The sequence below is a fragment of the Rhamphochromis sp. 'chilingali' genome, assembly GCF_963969265.1.
Source record: "Rhamphochromis sp. 'chilingali' genome assembly, chromosome: 17".
NCBI lineage: Eukaryota > Metazoa > Chordata > Actinopteri > Cichliformes > Cichlidae > Rhamphochromis > Rhamphochromis sp. 'chilingali'.
In genome coordinates this window covers 8,353,901-8,366,052 of record NC_137944.1, presented here as the reverse complement: position 1 = coordinate 8,366,052, position 12,152 = coordinate 8,353,901, and the positions used below count along the sequence as shown (strand labels likewise).

The 12,152-nt window shown below is 40.3% G+C and overlaps 1 protein-coding gene across 3 annotated transcripts in view; it reads left to right on the top strand.

Moving 5' to 3' along the window:
- The window catches only part of col22a1 (collagen, type XXII, alpha 1), a 71,903-nt gene that overhangs the window by 20,557 nt on the left and 39,194 nt on the right, over nucleotides 1-12,152 (top strand). For all 3 annotated transcript variants that reach the window (XM_080863778.1, XM_080863779.1, XM_080863777.1), the window contains 11 exons: nucleotides 1,329-1,382; nucleotides 1,479-1,532; nucleotides 1,987-2,040; nucleotides 4,237-4,290; nucleotides 4,397-4,441; nucleotides 6,048-6,101; nucleotides 6,195-6,248; nucleotides 6,760-6,795; nucleotides 7,300-7,329; nucleotides 7,754-7,807; nucleotides 7,964-8,017. In XM_080863778.1, coding sequence (XP_080719904.1) covers nucleotides 1,329-1,382; nucleotides 1,479-1,532; nucleotides 1,987-2,040; nucleotides 4,237-4,290; nucleotides 4,397-4,441; nucleotides 6,048-6,101; nucleotides 6,195-6,248; nucleotides 6,760-6,795; nucleotides 7,300-7,329; nucleotides 7,754-7,807; nucleotides 7,964-8,017 — 543 coding nt within the window. The remainder of the gene's footprint in view (nucleotides 1-1,328; nucleotides 1,383-1,478; nucleotides 1,533-1,986; nucleotides 2,041-4,236; nucleotides 4,291-4,396; nucleotides 4,442-6,047; nucleotides 6,102-6,194; nucleotides 6,249-6,759; nucleotides 6,796-7,299; nucleotides 7,330-7,753; nucleotides 7,808-7,963; nucleotides 8,018-12,152) is intronic.

The following is a 12,152-nucleotide window of genomic DNA, read 5'->3' as shown; positions in this document are numbered from 1 at the left end:
TGTCTAGGAACCTGCTCATACATCTCTTATTGTCAGAGTAACAGATGTATGAATTATAGGACAGGTTACCACAGAGGATATGTAGCAGGGAGCCAGTGCAGACGCCCACCCAGTCTGCACAAATCACAGCCTCTGTGCTGCCTTCCAGTGCCAGCCGGGAGTCCCACGATGTAATTTATTCCCTGAAACAAACTTCTCGGTATTCACCTCTCACACTGCACTGAAAGGGACACTTAAAAATGCCCTAGAGATCTAAAAGACGAGAAGTGTTATCCTGGTAGTTTTGAGAACACACCTGTAAATTCTTCTGGATAATACAGGTGCACTACAGGGGGGCAGTGCAGTCAGAGCGACAGCAAAAGTCATTTCATGATACATTTATTTGACTTTTCTACTTGTTATAGCTGAAAAAAGAAAAACTTGCAGGTTTGATAAAACGCGCATTAAATCGAACTTTAATGCGCCTTGCTGCTTTTTCTGTTTCTTACTGCGCAAGCATCTGTCTTCACTTTCTCCATGGGAAGGCTGCAATTTGCTGCTTTTCGAAACCTGATGCAAACACGTGACGTAAACTGACTTTAAGCTGCGGTTCAAAGTGGCTGAGCTGGTCATCGAGTCTCCCTGAGCACGTGGCGGGGGAGCGAAATCAAAACTGGTTTAATTGCTCCCTGTGCAGCACTCTTCTTATGGATCATGTCTTTTTGCCATGGGGTGCAGCAGAACAGGAGTCCCTTTTGCTGATCTAAAGGACGTGTGCTAATATGATATAAGCCTGAAATAATTAAAGGGCAACCTCCTGTGACTTGTAAAGTGGTTTATGAAGCAGAGGGAAGTCTTGCGGTGGGTGAGACCTCATGGTACCGTGTAATTTAACAGCCATTACTTTTTGCTCAGACGCGGGATTCCTTGGCACAGAAGATGACATCAGTGTACAAACCAAAAGTGTGATGCTCTGAGGACAATGGGAAGCCATTGTTCCTTGAGTCTTTGGTCGAATGTGCGACCAAACCATAGCAGGTCTTGGTGAAGCTGTAAGGATATTCTGGCTCCCGAACCTTTACTCAAAAGTGTTTTGTTTGTCTCGGTTTATGTGAGTCTTTGTGTTCTGTGTATAACTTTTAACTTTGTGTGTTACTGTGTGTGCAGTGATAATACATCTCCTGTTCTTTGTGTTTAATTGACTGTCCATCCATCGGGTACTAAACCATGTTCTGTGATACTGCTGGGTTGATTTTTTTTGACAGCACGTCACCGCCGCCTGTCCCGGCCCCCCTGCATGCCTTACTGTGACTGAACTATAGACGTTAACGCTTGTTTTGTATTCACAGGGTGATAGAGGCAGCATAGGGTTGACAGGTCCTCCTGGACAAAAAGGAGAGAAGGTGTGAACCTGGAGACCTGGAAATCTTTTGACTTTTATTTAGAGTTTTAAACGGCGCCAAACTGGTACTGATTGTGTGTTTTCAACCATCTCACAGGGAGTTGGTGGAATCCCAGGCATTGATGGTTTAACTGGAGACAAAGGCGACACAGTAAGAAGCAAACTTATACAGCTATGGTGTTACCTTTATTTTTATACCGTATATCAAAATTTACAGTATTAAATATATATGCATATTTAAAAAAATAAAAAGATGTTTAGAAAAAGGCATTTACTGATTTTCTTTCATGAAATAACAGGTGTTCTTAATGGTGTATTTATATTTTATTCATCATTTCCAAGTGTCCAAACAAAACAGTTTTTGTTTGGACACTAGATGAGTTCACATAGAATCCTCAAAAGTAGATGAGGATTCTATGTGACAGTTTTCTGTTTTATTTTGAAATAACGTCTTATTGGCATGTATTTATAACACTATTTGGTAAAACTGTAACAATTATAAATTTTTCAAAGAAATCGTCTAACTTTCTGACCTTTGTTTTCTATTCCTTTTCAAAACGCAGACGTTGTGACTGTGCAAATGTTGTTGTTTTTTTCATAATCAGGGTGAAGCAGGACTGGCTGGTGATCCAGGGCTACCAGGTCCAGCTGGACCGAGGGTGGGTGAATGTGGTTTTCCAGCTTTTAATCCATTCACGAGTGACTGCACATGCACATGCAGTTTTGAAAAGGTTTTAAATAAATTTCAGGCCATATAAAAAAGGAAAAAAAACCTTAAGCTAATCTGGTTTTGGCATCAATCTCAGAGAGGCACTTGTTCTGTTAAGTGAGTGTACATAAGTTTTTTTGAACAATTTCCTCTCAAGCTGGTATTGATTTTTTGCCAGTTTGGGTGACTTTCTCTTGGATGAAGCTGCAGCATCTGGTGAGGGAGTCAGGCAGATGGGAGTATGGGTGCGGGCTCAAGCTGGGCCACTGGCCTGTGACAGACTGCCCAAGACTGAAGCGAACGAGCATCACTGCACAGGATATACGAGATTATTAAAAAAACAGTGAACACCTCCTAGGACTGGCTCAGTTCATAAATAAACATTTTTACTGCTGCTTCATAGCTTTACGAACTTTGAGGCTGGACTATATATTTTGTTATTATCAGGCTGCTCTACAGTGTTGGGAATACGTTACTCAATGAGAGCAACGTATTGTGAATACTTTGGATTACTTAATATATTATCATGCTTTTTTACAACTACATGAATGTACTGTTGCTGTGTGATTTATTACTATTACTGAAGGTTACTCACCATGCCAATAGCAACTAGATTTTTAAATCTTAATATAAAATGAGTAACAGTAGGGTGGGCATTAGGTAAGGCTGCACTTTTTGCAGCGATCTCGTATAGAAAACTATTCAGCGCGTATATAAAACAGGTCCCTTTACTCTGAACCGTAGTAAAGGGACCTCTGGCTAATACGTCGGTTCCATGTCGGGCTCGTAGCTGAAAACTAGCTTTACTTTGTTGTCTGGGTCAACTTTGCTAGCAAGAGACAGAGAGAGGCTTTGAAAGACTGCTCCAACAGAACTTATTGTGTTGGAGGAAAACACGAACACGGTGTACAGTCGAGTCTTAATAACTTACAACAGCTGCGTCCATGAGGCTACATTCTTTAGGGCTATGCCTGTAACACTCTGCCTATTGCCTTCATATTAAATTATTTTTTGAATAATAATTTTTAAAAATATTTCTTCATATCATTATGCGGGCTGCAAGTAGAGGTGACATGGGCTGTGAAATTGAGACACGGGCATTAGAGCCTCTTAATGTGTGTTTTGTTTGGGTTTCCACCGCTGTCGAATTACCAAAAATAGAGCGCGTAATCCATTTATTTCAAGAAAGAAGCTGTATTCTGAATACCACCTTTTTAAACAGTAATTGTAACAGAATACAGTTACTCATATTTTGTATTTTACAGTACATGTATTCTGTTACTCCCCAACACTGCTGCTCTAAAAGTTCAGTGCACAACGTCCAGTTTATCCAAGATGTCACAGTGAGAGAAATCATACTAGTTTCTGTTCATTGAGTCCAGTATTAGATTTAAAGGTCTTTACTTACATACAAAGTTCTGAATGAGGGTCCCATAATAGCTCAAGGACCTCATAGTATCATATTATCCCAGCAGAGCACTTTGTCTGTGGGATTACGTGCAGTTTCCAGAGATCTCAAAAGTAAGCAGAGCTATCAGGCTCCTCTGTGGAACCAGCTTTCAGTTCAGGTGACAGACGCTCTGTCTTCTATTAAGATTTGGCTTCAAACCTTCCTTTCTGATAAAGCTTATCATTAGAGCTTTATCAAAAATGAAGGAAGAAGGTTTGACCCTGAACCATCTGTTCGTTATGGTAATATAGGCTCAGTTTGCCTGGGGACTCCAGTGTGCTGAGCACTTTATTATTTTTTATTGTTTGTTGTTTCTCAACAAGAAACTTGTGCCTGAGGTTGCTTCCATTTAAATGCACGTCTTCCTTCCCACTGTCACTAATTGCTTCCTCATAGGAGATCATCTGATCATTGAGGTTCTCTCTCTAATTTTGCGAAGGTCTTTTAATGTTTGATCATGTCACAACATCAACAAAGTTGCTCATTGTAGATTGGTAGCTTGTGGACAGAAGGTCATAAGTCAACATTTAAGGGTTTCTTGGGATAATTTTTATCACTGACAGAAGCTATTTTTTTATCTTTTGGAGTTTCAGCCGACCCCAGCGAGCCTCAGTATGCTCGAGTCAGAAATAGCGATGCTTTGGTGGAAGTCAGTAACTTTTATTAATACAAGTATTTGTTTTGTTTATTTCACAGGGTCTTCAAGGGGATGCTGGAATTCCTGGTGCACCAGGGCCAAAAGGTGTCACTGTAAGTATAATCCGAATTAACTTCCACCAAATGATGGTCTGATTTGATGGCACTTTATAGAAATTTATTTCTATAAAAATAATTATGTTGCTTTGGTTTGTTATAGGGTGACTCGGGTACAAAAGGTGAAACGGGAACACCGGGAACCAGGGTAAGTCACGTATTAAAACCACTTCGGCTTAGGCTTATGGAGAGGTTGCATTGTAGCCACATGCTACAACAAACACAGTTTCAGAAACGAAAAGATTTTACCTTTCACATCTTTCAAAGTGTATTAAATGCACTTTAATGACAATTAAAGTTTTCCATTTGGGTAAACTAAATTTGTGAAAATTCCATATAAAGAGGTAGACGTGAACCTGACCAGGTTACCGGCAACCTGATAGAGTTTAAACAGTTGCTTCACTCTTCACATATTCCTGCTTGGGGGCCTCCTGCTGCAGCCACTAATCGCTTGGCCACACAGTTCCGCTGCAGCAGATACGAACTACATCTTTAAAACAGTTGTTGCTGAAGGTCACAAGAGAGTTAGCTCATTTGCTTTCCCAGCATGTCCTGGGATTTGGGCCACGTTTCTAGGTTGAACCTGCGCAGAACACCAGCTCATACTGCAAATCCTGATAACGGGCTTAACTTTTCAGAAAGAGACTTTTCTTCTCAGAGGAACTGAGAACTGAGAGGCGTAATTGTGCAAACAGATGTGGTTTCCTTGATTTACTCTCCACACTTCCTGTCTGGAATTCTGTGGGGGCGTTACAGGATATAATGCACTTCATTCAGGCTCGCTGAAGCTTTGTTGATGTCTTAAGTTTTCTAGGAGCTGTTTGCCATCACACTGAATGTCATTTAGGCTTTTAATAATTCAGTGAAAGGTTATTTCCCTGAATCAACAGTTGTTTTCAACTATTTAATTCTGCTTCGTGTTGAGTTGTTTTTGTACTCAGTGTTTCTTGTTCAGAGGTCAGCTTCAACTTCAAGCTAAACGTCTTTAACGTGGTTCGAATAAAGAACTGTGCATCAAATCAGTCCACTGATCACTCTGCCGTATGTCATGGGGATGAGTAGCAGGTTCTAAGCACATATAGGCCCATTCAGACAAACTGATGCCCCTTTTAGAGCTGTCCATCAGCTGTTCAGTCAGACAGTAAGCAATTCCCTGTTGCTGAAAAGTGCTGGCAAAGTCCTTACCTCAGTGAAGCGATAAAGGGAATAGGTGGTTTGGAGGAGACACACAGGACTGATTTAAAGTTGTGCTTGCTGACTGAAAAAGCTGTTCTTTATTAAGCACGTCCGTACTAACCACGACTGTGGTTGGTCAGATTCAAACCAAAGCCACTATGTCGAGATATCTAGGAGGCCCGGAGGACATGTTAATAACAAGTCTTATACTTGGTGATGGTGGAGGAACCTGATGGTAGTGTAGACCTTTTATTGAAGGTCTTTCTTGATATTGTATATTGCAAGTGAAGAACTTTTTGTATAGGAAGTACTGGATGTAATTTATTATGCAAGTAAATTTGATATTATTAAGCAAAACACATTTTCATGTGTAAGTCAGCATTAACTTGTGTGAAACTGTCCCCAGTATTGTGGCATTTAGCTACAAGAGCTATTGTTCTTTTGTCCTATTATGATTTTATGCTATTATGTTTTTTGTTTCTTATTTCCTTCTTTATTCATTACTCGAAGGTTCTTTTATCTTGGGTTTTGAAGTTTGCCTACATTTTAAAAGAGAAAATGTAATTTTCCCATTTCAGGGTGAGCCAGGTCTTGATGGATTAACTGGAAAGCCTGGCTTTCCTGGGAAGGATGTAAGTGTTGATTTTTGATGGCGACATCAGTCGGTGACACATTTGGTCCGTCACCGTTTTTGTTGCTTATGTTTTTTTTCTTTTATTGATTAGGGTTTGAGAGGTCTGACTGGAGTACCTGGGCCCAACGGGGTTAAAGGTGACAAGGTACGCCCACCCACTTACCTTTATTGTATTTGGAACACTGTTCACCTGATTACAAGTTGATGATACTGTTGTGTAATGTTCTTAAGTGCTGCTGATATGAGTTCTTTCAAAGACTTATCAAAAGCTTCCCAAGCTACCGTCTGCTCTCTCCAGACATTCCTCAGTCTCCTCTGTGCACCATCAAAGTCTGCCCCCTCATTTGTCTGAGAAACTAAAACGCAGTTCATTTGTCTGTCTGTAATTACCAACTTTGATGATTCCTCCAGTGGAACGCACATGCTTCTACCACACCCAGCTGCACACACACTAATGCACACACAAGCACAAAGAGCTGCCGTGGTTCTTTACCCACAAGTTTCACTTTCTTTTAGCCTGCAGTAAGCATCCGCACAGCTCATCTCATAAATTATGGTTGTCGCTGTGCCGTCATCATATCCCTTAAGGGACTTTGCCCTGAGAGCCTCTTGATTCTAATGATGGGTTTGTCCTTGTTGTGTGACCTATGTCACAGGGGGAGAGAGGTCTTCCCGGATTACCTGGGGATGCGGTAAGTGCCAAAAATACACCAAAGGTACATAAGAATTATACTCTTAAGGATCATAGGTTTGTGTCATGATGAAGATAGCAGGGTTACAGCAGCATGCGTTTAAACCTCACATGTTGCATTTTAACTATTTTTTAATGATTATTGCTATAGACAGAGCAGATCATCAAAGAGTGATCGTCGTGTTTTTAACTGAAGTGTATAAAAAGACAGGAAGCGAGATCACTGTGTCTGTTAGTGAAGTGCAGGACTTTAGCTGAAACTTGACAACACTTGTTATTATATCTAAAAATATAGATTATTTCAGTTGATGGGTTAAAAACAGTTTTAACATCTCTTAATGGGATGAAGAAAATGAGCTTAATAATGACTACTGATGGATATATTGTTTTCTTTGAGAAAAGAAATTACATACACTGTGCAAACACTTTTTCATCACAGTAACTATCAATGAATTTCACAAATCCAAGTGAGGATGTCATTATTTATTCAGTGCTTTAATTTCAGGTACAAACAGAAGGTTTACGGGGTGAGAAGGTGAGCAGTTGTTTAACAGTTTCACTGAAAGCAGATTGTTACTGCAGCATGAAGATCCAGGCACCAATATAAAAATATCCCTCACAAAATATGCTGTTTATGAATAATTTGGTGTATTTGGTCTCTGGAAAATGTAGCTTTGTGCATGAAAAGTAAGTGAAATATGGCATTTTATGAAAATTGGAATTATAAAACTAACCAATATTGATATCAGTAAATGGAAATAATGGATTGAAGAGAATATATTAATTTGCTTAATCAAATGCATGATAAACTACCCAACTAAATGTATAGAAAGGATCTCATGTCGGACTCGTGCCTTTATAAGTTTTAAAGTTTAAGCTTGTATTGAAAAGTTTGATGATTCATTTCACTAATGTTTCACTATTACTGTAATAAAACATGTTTGTTTGACCTGTTTCAGGGTGAGCCTGGACCACAAGGGCCTCCAGGTGCTGAAGGACATCCAGGGCCTCCTGTAAGGATCCTGATTTATTATTTCCTTCCGTCCACTTTCCTCCTGTTTAACTTTTGATAGTTGCTGTTGTTTGAAAACCCACAATCAGATGCAATGCTCAACAATTTATTAACATGCCAGTTTTGCGGTTTTAATTTTTGGTGATTTATTCCTCAGGGTCCTCCTGGTGAACAAGGTTTACCCGGTAACCCTGGAGAATTTGGCCAGAGGGTAAGAATCTCATTTTGTTGGGAGGGTGTCAGAATATCACCTTACTGTACCGGGGGAGGATCAGTTCACCTGATGATTGTTTTATCTTTGCATCATCTGACTTTCTGTTTCCAGCTCTAACCACAGGACACAGATAGAGCTGTGCCCCATGGTTAGATGTCATGTGAGGAGCAGCGTGTTTCTTTGTTCTTATTACATTGCCAAATTGTATTTTTGGTTTTATGTAACTCAGCAATTTTAAACTAAATTACAGTGGAACTCGGACACATTTTGTTTTTTCACCTTACTTTTGAATATGGCATTGACAGTTTTAGCAACTGAGTGAATACACGTACTTTAAACTCACAGGAAGTGTTTCAGCTTGAAAATGACATTCAGTTCAATTCATTTCAGTTCAAATCAAATTTTTTATGTAGCTCAAAATCACAACAAGTCGTGATGCATTGCTCAGGGGGGGCATCTGATTGTTGCTCTGTGTAGTTGTAGGGTCTTCACCGTGCCTTCAGGTGTCTGTTATGATTTGGTGCAAAATAAATAAAATTGAATTAAACTGAATCTGCTGCAACAGGTTGGGCGTGAGGGAGGGGAGACAACGACAAAAGGGGGGCAATGATGAGGCCTCAGAGGATTAACACCTTCAGGACACAGGCAATCTATCTAGGGTTTGGGTTTGGATCTAGCTAATTCAGGAAGAAACCTCCGGCAGAACCAGGCTCAGGGAGGGGCGGGGCCATCTGCCGCAACCAGTTGGGGTGAGAGAAGGAAGACAGGATAAAGACATGCTGTGGAATAGAGACAGAGATTAATAACATATGATTCAATGCAGAGAGGTCTATTAACACATAGTGAGTGAGAAAGGCGACTGAAGAAAAAACACTCAATGGGAATCCCCCAGCAGACTACACCTGTTGCAGCATAACTAAGGGAGGATTCAAGGTCATCTGACTAAATGCTTTCAGAGGTCTAAGTCATCATCAGTCACGATCCCAATCCTAGCTTTAAACTCAAACCCCAGCCGGATATTTTGGAGAAAACCAAAAAACGAATTTTTTGCAAAACGTACTGAGCAGAATAGCCTCCCTTTTCTTTGATTACTGCTTTGCACACTCTTGGCATTCTCTCGATGAGCTTCATGAGGTCATCACCTCAAATGGTTTTCCAACAGTCTTGAAGGAGTTCTCAGAGATGTTGAGCACTTGTTGGCCCTTTTGCCTTCATTCTGCCTCCATTTCATCCCAAACCATCTTGACTGGGTTTAGGTCAGGTGACTGTAGAGGCCAGGCCATCTGGCACAGCACTCCAGCACTCCCCTCCTTGCTCCAAATAGCCCTTACACAGCCTCAAGTGTGTATATGGCGTCATTGTCCTGTTGAAAAATAAATAATGGTCCGATTAAACGCAAACTGGATGGGATGCATGTCGCTGCAGCATGCTGTGGTAGCCATGCTGGGTCAGTGTGCCTTCAATTTTGTATAAATCCCAACAATGTCACCAGCAAAGCATCCCCACACCATCACACCTCCTCCTCCATGCTTCACGGTGGGAACCATGCATGTAGAGACCATCCGTTCACCTTATCTGCTTCACACAAAGACACGACGGGTGGAACCAGAGATCTCAAACTGGGACTCATCACACCAAAGCGCAGATTTCCATTGATGCAAACAAATCTCTTCTGCTTGTTGCTTTTAATTAATGGTTTCTTAGCAGCTATTTGAGCATAAAGGCCTGATTCACACAGTCTCCTCTGTACAGTTGATGTAGAGATGTGACTGCTACTGGACCTTTGTGTGGCATTTATCTGGGCTCGAATCTAATCTGAGCCTAATTCTGAGGCTGGTGACTCAGATGAATTTATCCCAAACAGCAGAGGTGACTCTTGGGCTTCCTCTCCTGGATCAGTCCTCATGTGAGCCAGTTTCATCATAGCGCTCCATGGTTTTTGCGACTGCACTTGGGGACACATTCAGCGTTTTATCAATTTTCCAGACAGACTGACCTTCAGTGCTTGAATTAATGATGGACTGTCGTTTCTCTTTACTTAGCTGATTGGTTCTTGACATAATATGGATTTTAACAGTTGTCAAATAGGGCTGTCAGCTGTGTACCAACCTGACACAACACAACTGATGGTCCCAGCCCCATTAAGAAGGCAAGAAATCCCACAAACGAACCCTTACAAGCCACACCTGTGAGGTGAAAACCGTTTCAGGTGACTGCATCATGAAGCTCATTGAGAGAAGGTCATGGGTTTGCAGCGCTGTCAACAAAACAAAGGGTGGCTACTTTGAGGAATCTAAAATATAAGACATATTTAGAGTTACTTAATTATGTTTATATATTGCTAGGAAGTAGTAAAAATAAAGACAAATCATTAAACTAGAAGGTGTGTCCAAACTTTGCACTTTACTATAAATCATATACAAATACACTGGTAGTGTACACATATATTCTGATAGAGTAAGGATAGGGTTAAGGTTATGAGCAATGATACATCATGACCAATACTGCATCATTATGATATTCAGTAACATTCACAAATAAACAAACTAACAAACATAAATCAGTAAAAAAATATTTTATGTGATTAATATTATCCTTACCACATTTTGAGAATTTCTTAAAAAGAAATCATTTGCAAAGATTTCATGAGAAAAACTGTAACTTATATTTTTTGGCTGTTTAGTCCCTAACCTATCGTGTTCCAGCTGGATTATTTTGATTTTATATGGAATCAAGAAAGATGCTGTTTATTCTTCATGCTAGTCAGAGCCTATGCTGTAGCTTTTATCAGTGCTCTCTAACAACTCGTCCCATGTGTCTCGTATATTTCTTCCTCTCTCTTTCTCAACACTGGTTCTATTACACAGCAGTTTGTAATTAAAACAGACACAGTAGTTCTACATAATTTGTTCCTCCAAAACATTAACAAAGACATTGACCTCCTCTCCCCTCCCTTCTCTACTGGGAGTAATGAACTTCTTATCAGCAGTATGTGACTTTGTCATTGCTCAGCTGGGTAACACAGTCAAGCCAAACCTTGTCAAAAGACAAACTCTCTACCTCCAAAATATTTATGCTTAAACAGCATTAATAAAACAGCCACACTGGGTTTATGTTTCAGAATATGTAGAAAACATCCCTCTATGTAGCCTTGTTTTTTTTATGATATCAGTGGAAGTCCTGCTGAAGTACTTTGCAGCTTCATGGGGTACTTTCCAAGAGAGTCATGCAGAAAAACAGACTGTGAGAAGTTTGACCTATTTTTTTTCTTCAGGTTTTGGATTGTTAAACCCACTCTGAAGATTCACAGGGAGACAGTCTGTGTGTGTGTGTGTGTGTGTGTGTGTGTGTGTGTGTGTGTGTGTGTGTGTGTGTGTGTGTGTGTGTGTGTGTGTGTGTGTGTGTGTGTGGAGGTGAGGGAGTTAAAGCTAGGCTCTGAGCTGTGATAATGGGTTGGCCTCGCCTCCACTATTGCCAGTGCTAATAGAGTTGGCCATATGGTTGAGTAGGTATAGATTGAGCTGCTTTCACCTCCACTGCTGAAAAGCAGTCATCAGTTGTCTGGTTTCAGTGCTGCTGAGTCCTGTTTCTTCACCTTTATCCTTATATGATCGCTGATTGAAGCCTGGAATGCTGACTGACTATCTTAAAGGACTGAAGAGGATTAACAAACAAACTTATTAAGAAAAATCTGGCAGCATGTAGTTTTATGTGAAAGCAAGAGAAACAACAGCAATCATCACAAAAGGCTTTTTTAAAAAAAAAAAAAGAAGATTAAAACAGTAAAGTTTTGTGAAAAATTATTCTACATAGTGAGAATAATGATATTTCATTAATAAATCATGAAGTAAATGTGTGATTTAAGTATAATTTGACCATAGCTTTAATGGGAAAATGTGAGTTGCCCCAAAACGAATGTTTCTCAGTTACACCATCGGTTTTCTTCCACTTATCATCATCAGGGTGTGTGGGGCCTGTTTTAGCTACGACAGGGCGATAGGCGTGGTACACCCTGGATGGTCACTAGTCTAACACATAAAGACAGAGAACTATTCACACTCACATTCACATCTATGAGCAATTTGGAATCACCAATTAACAGAACCACACTAACTGCATGTCTTTGTGCTGC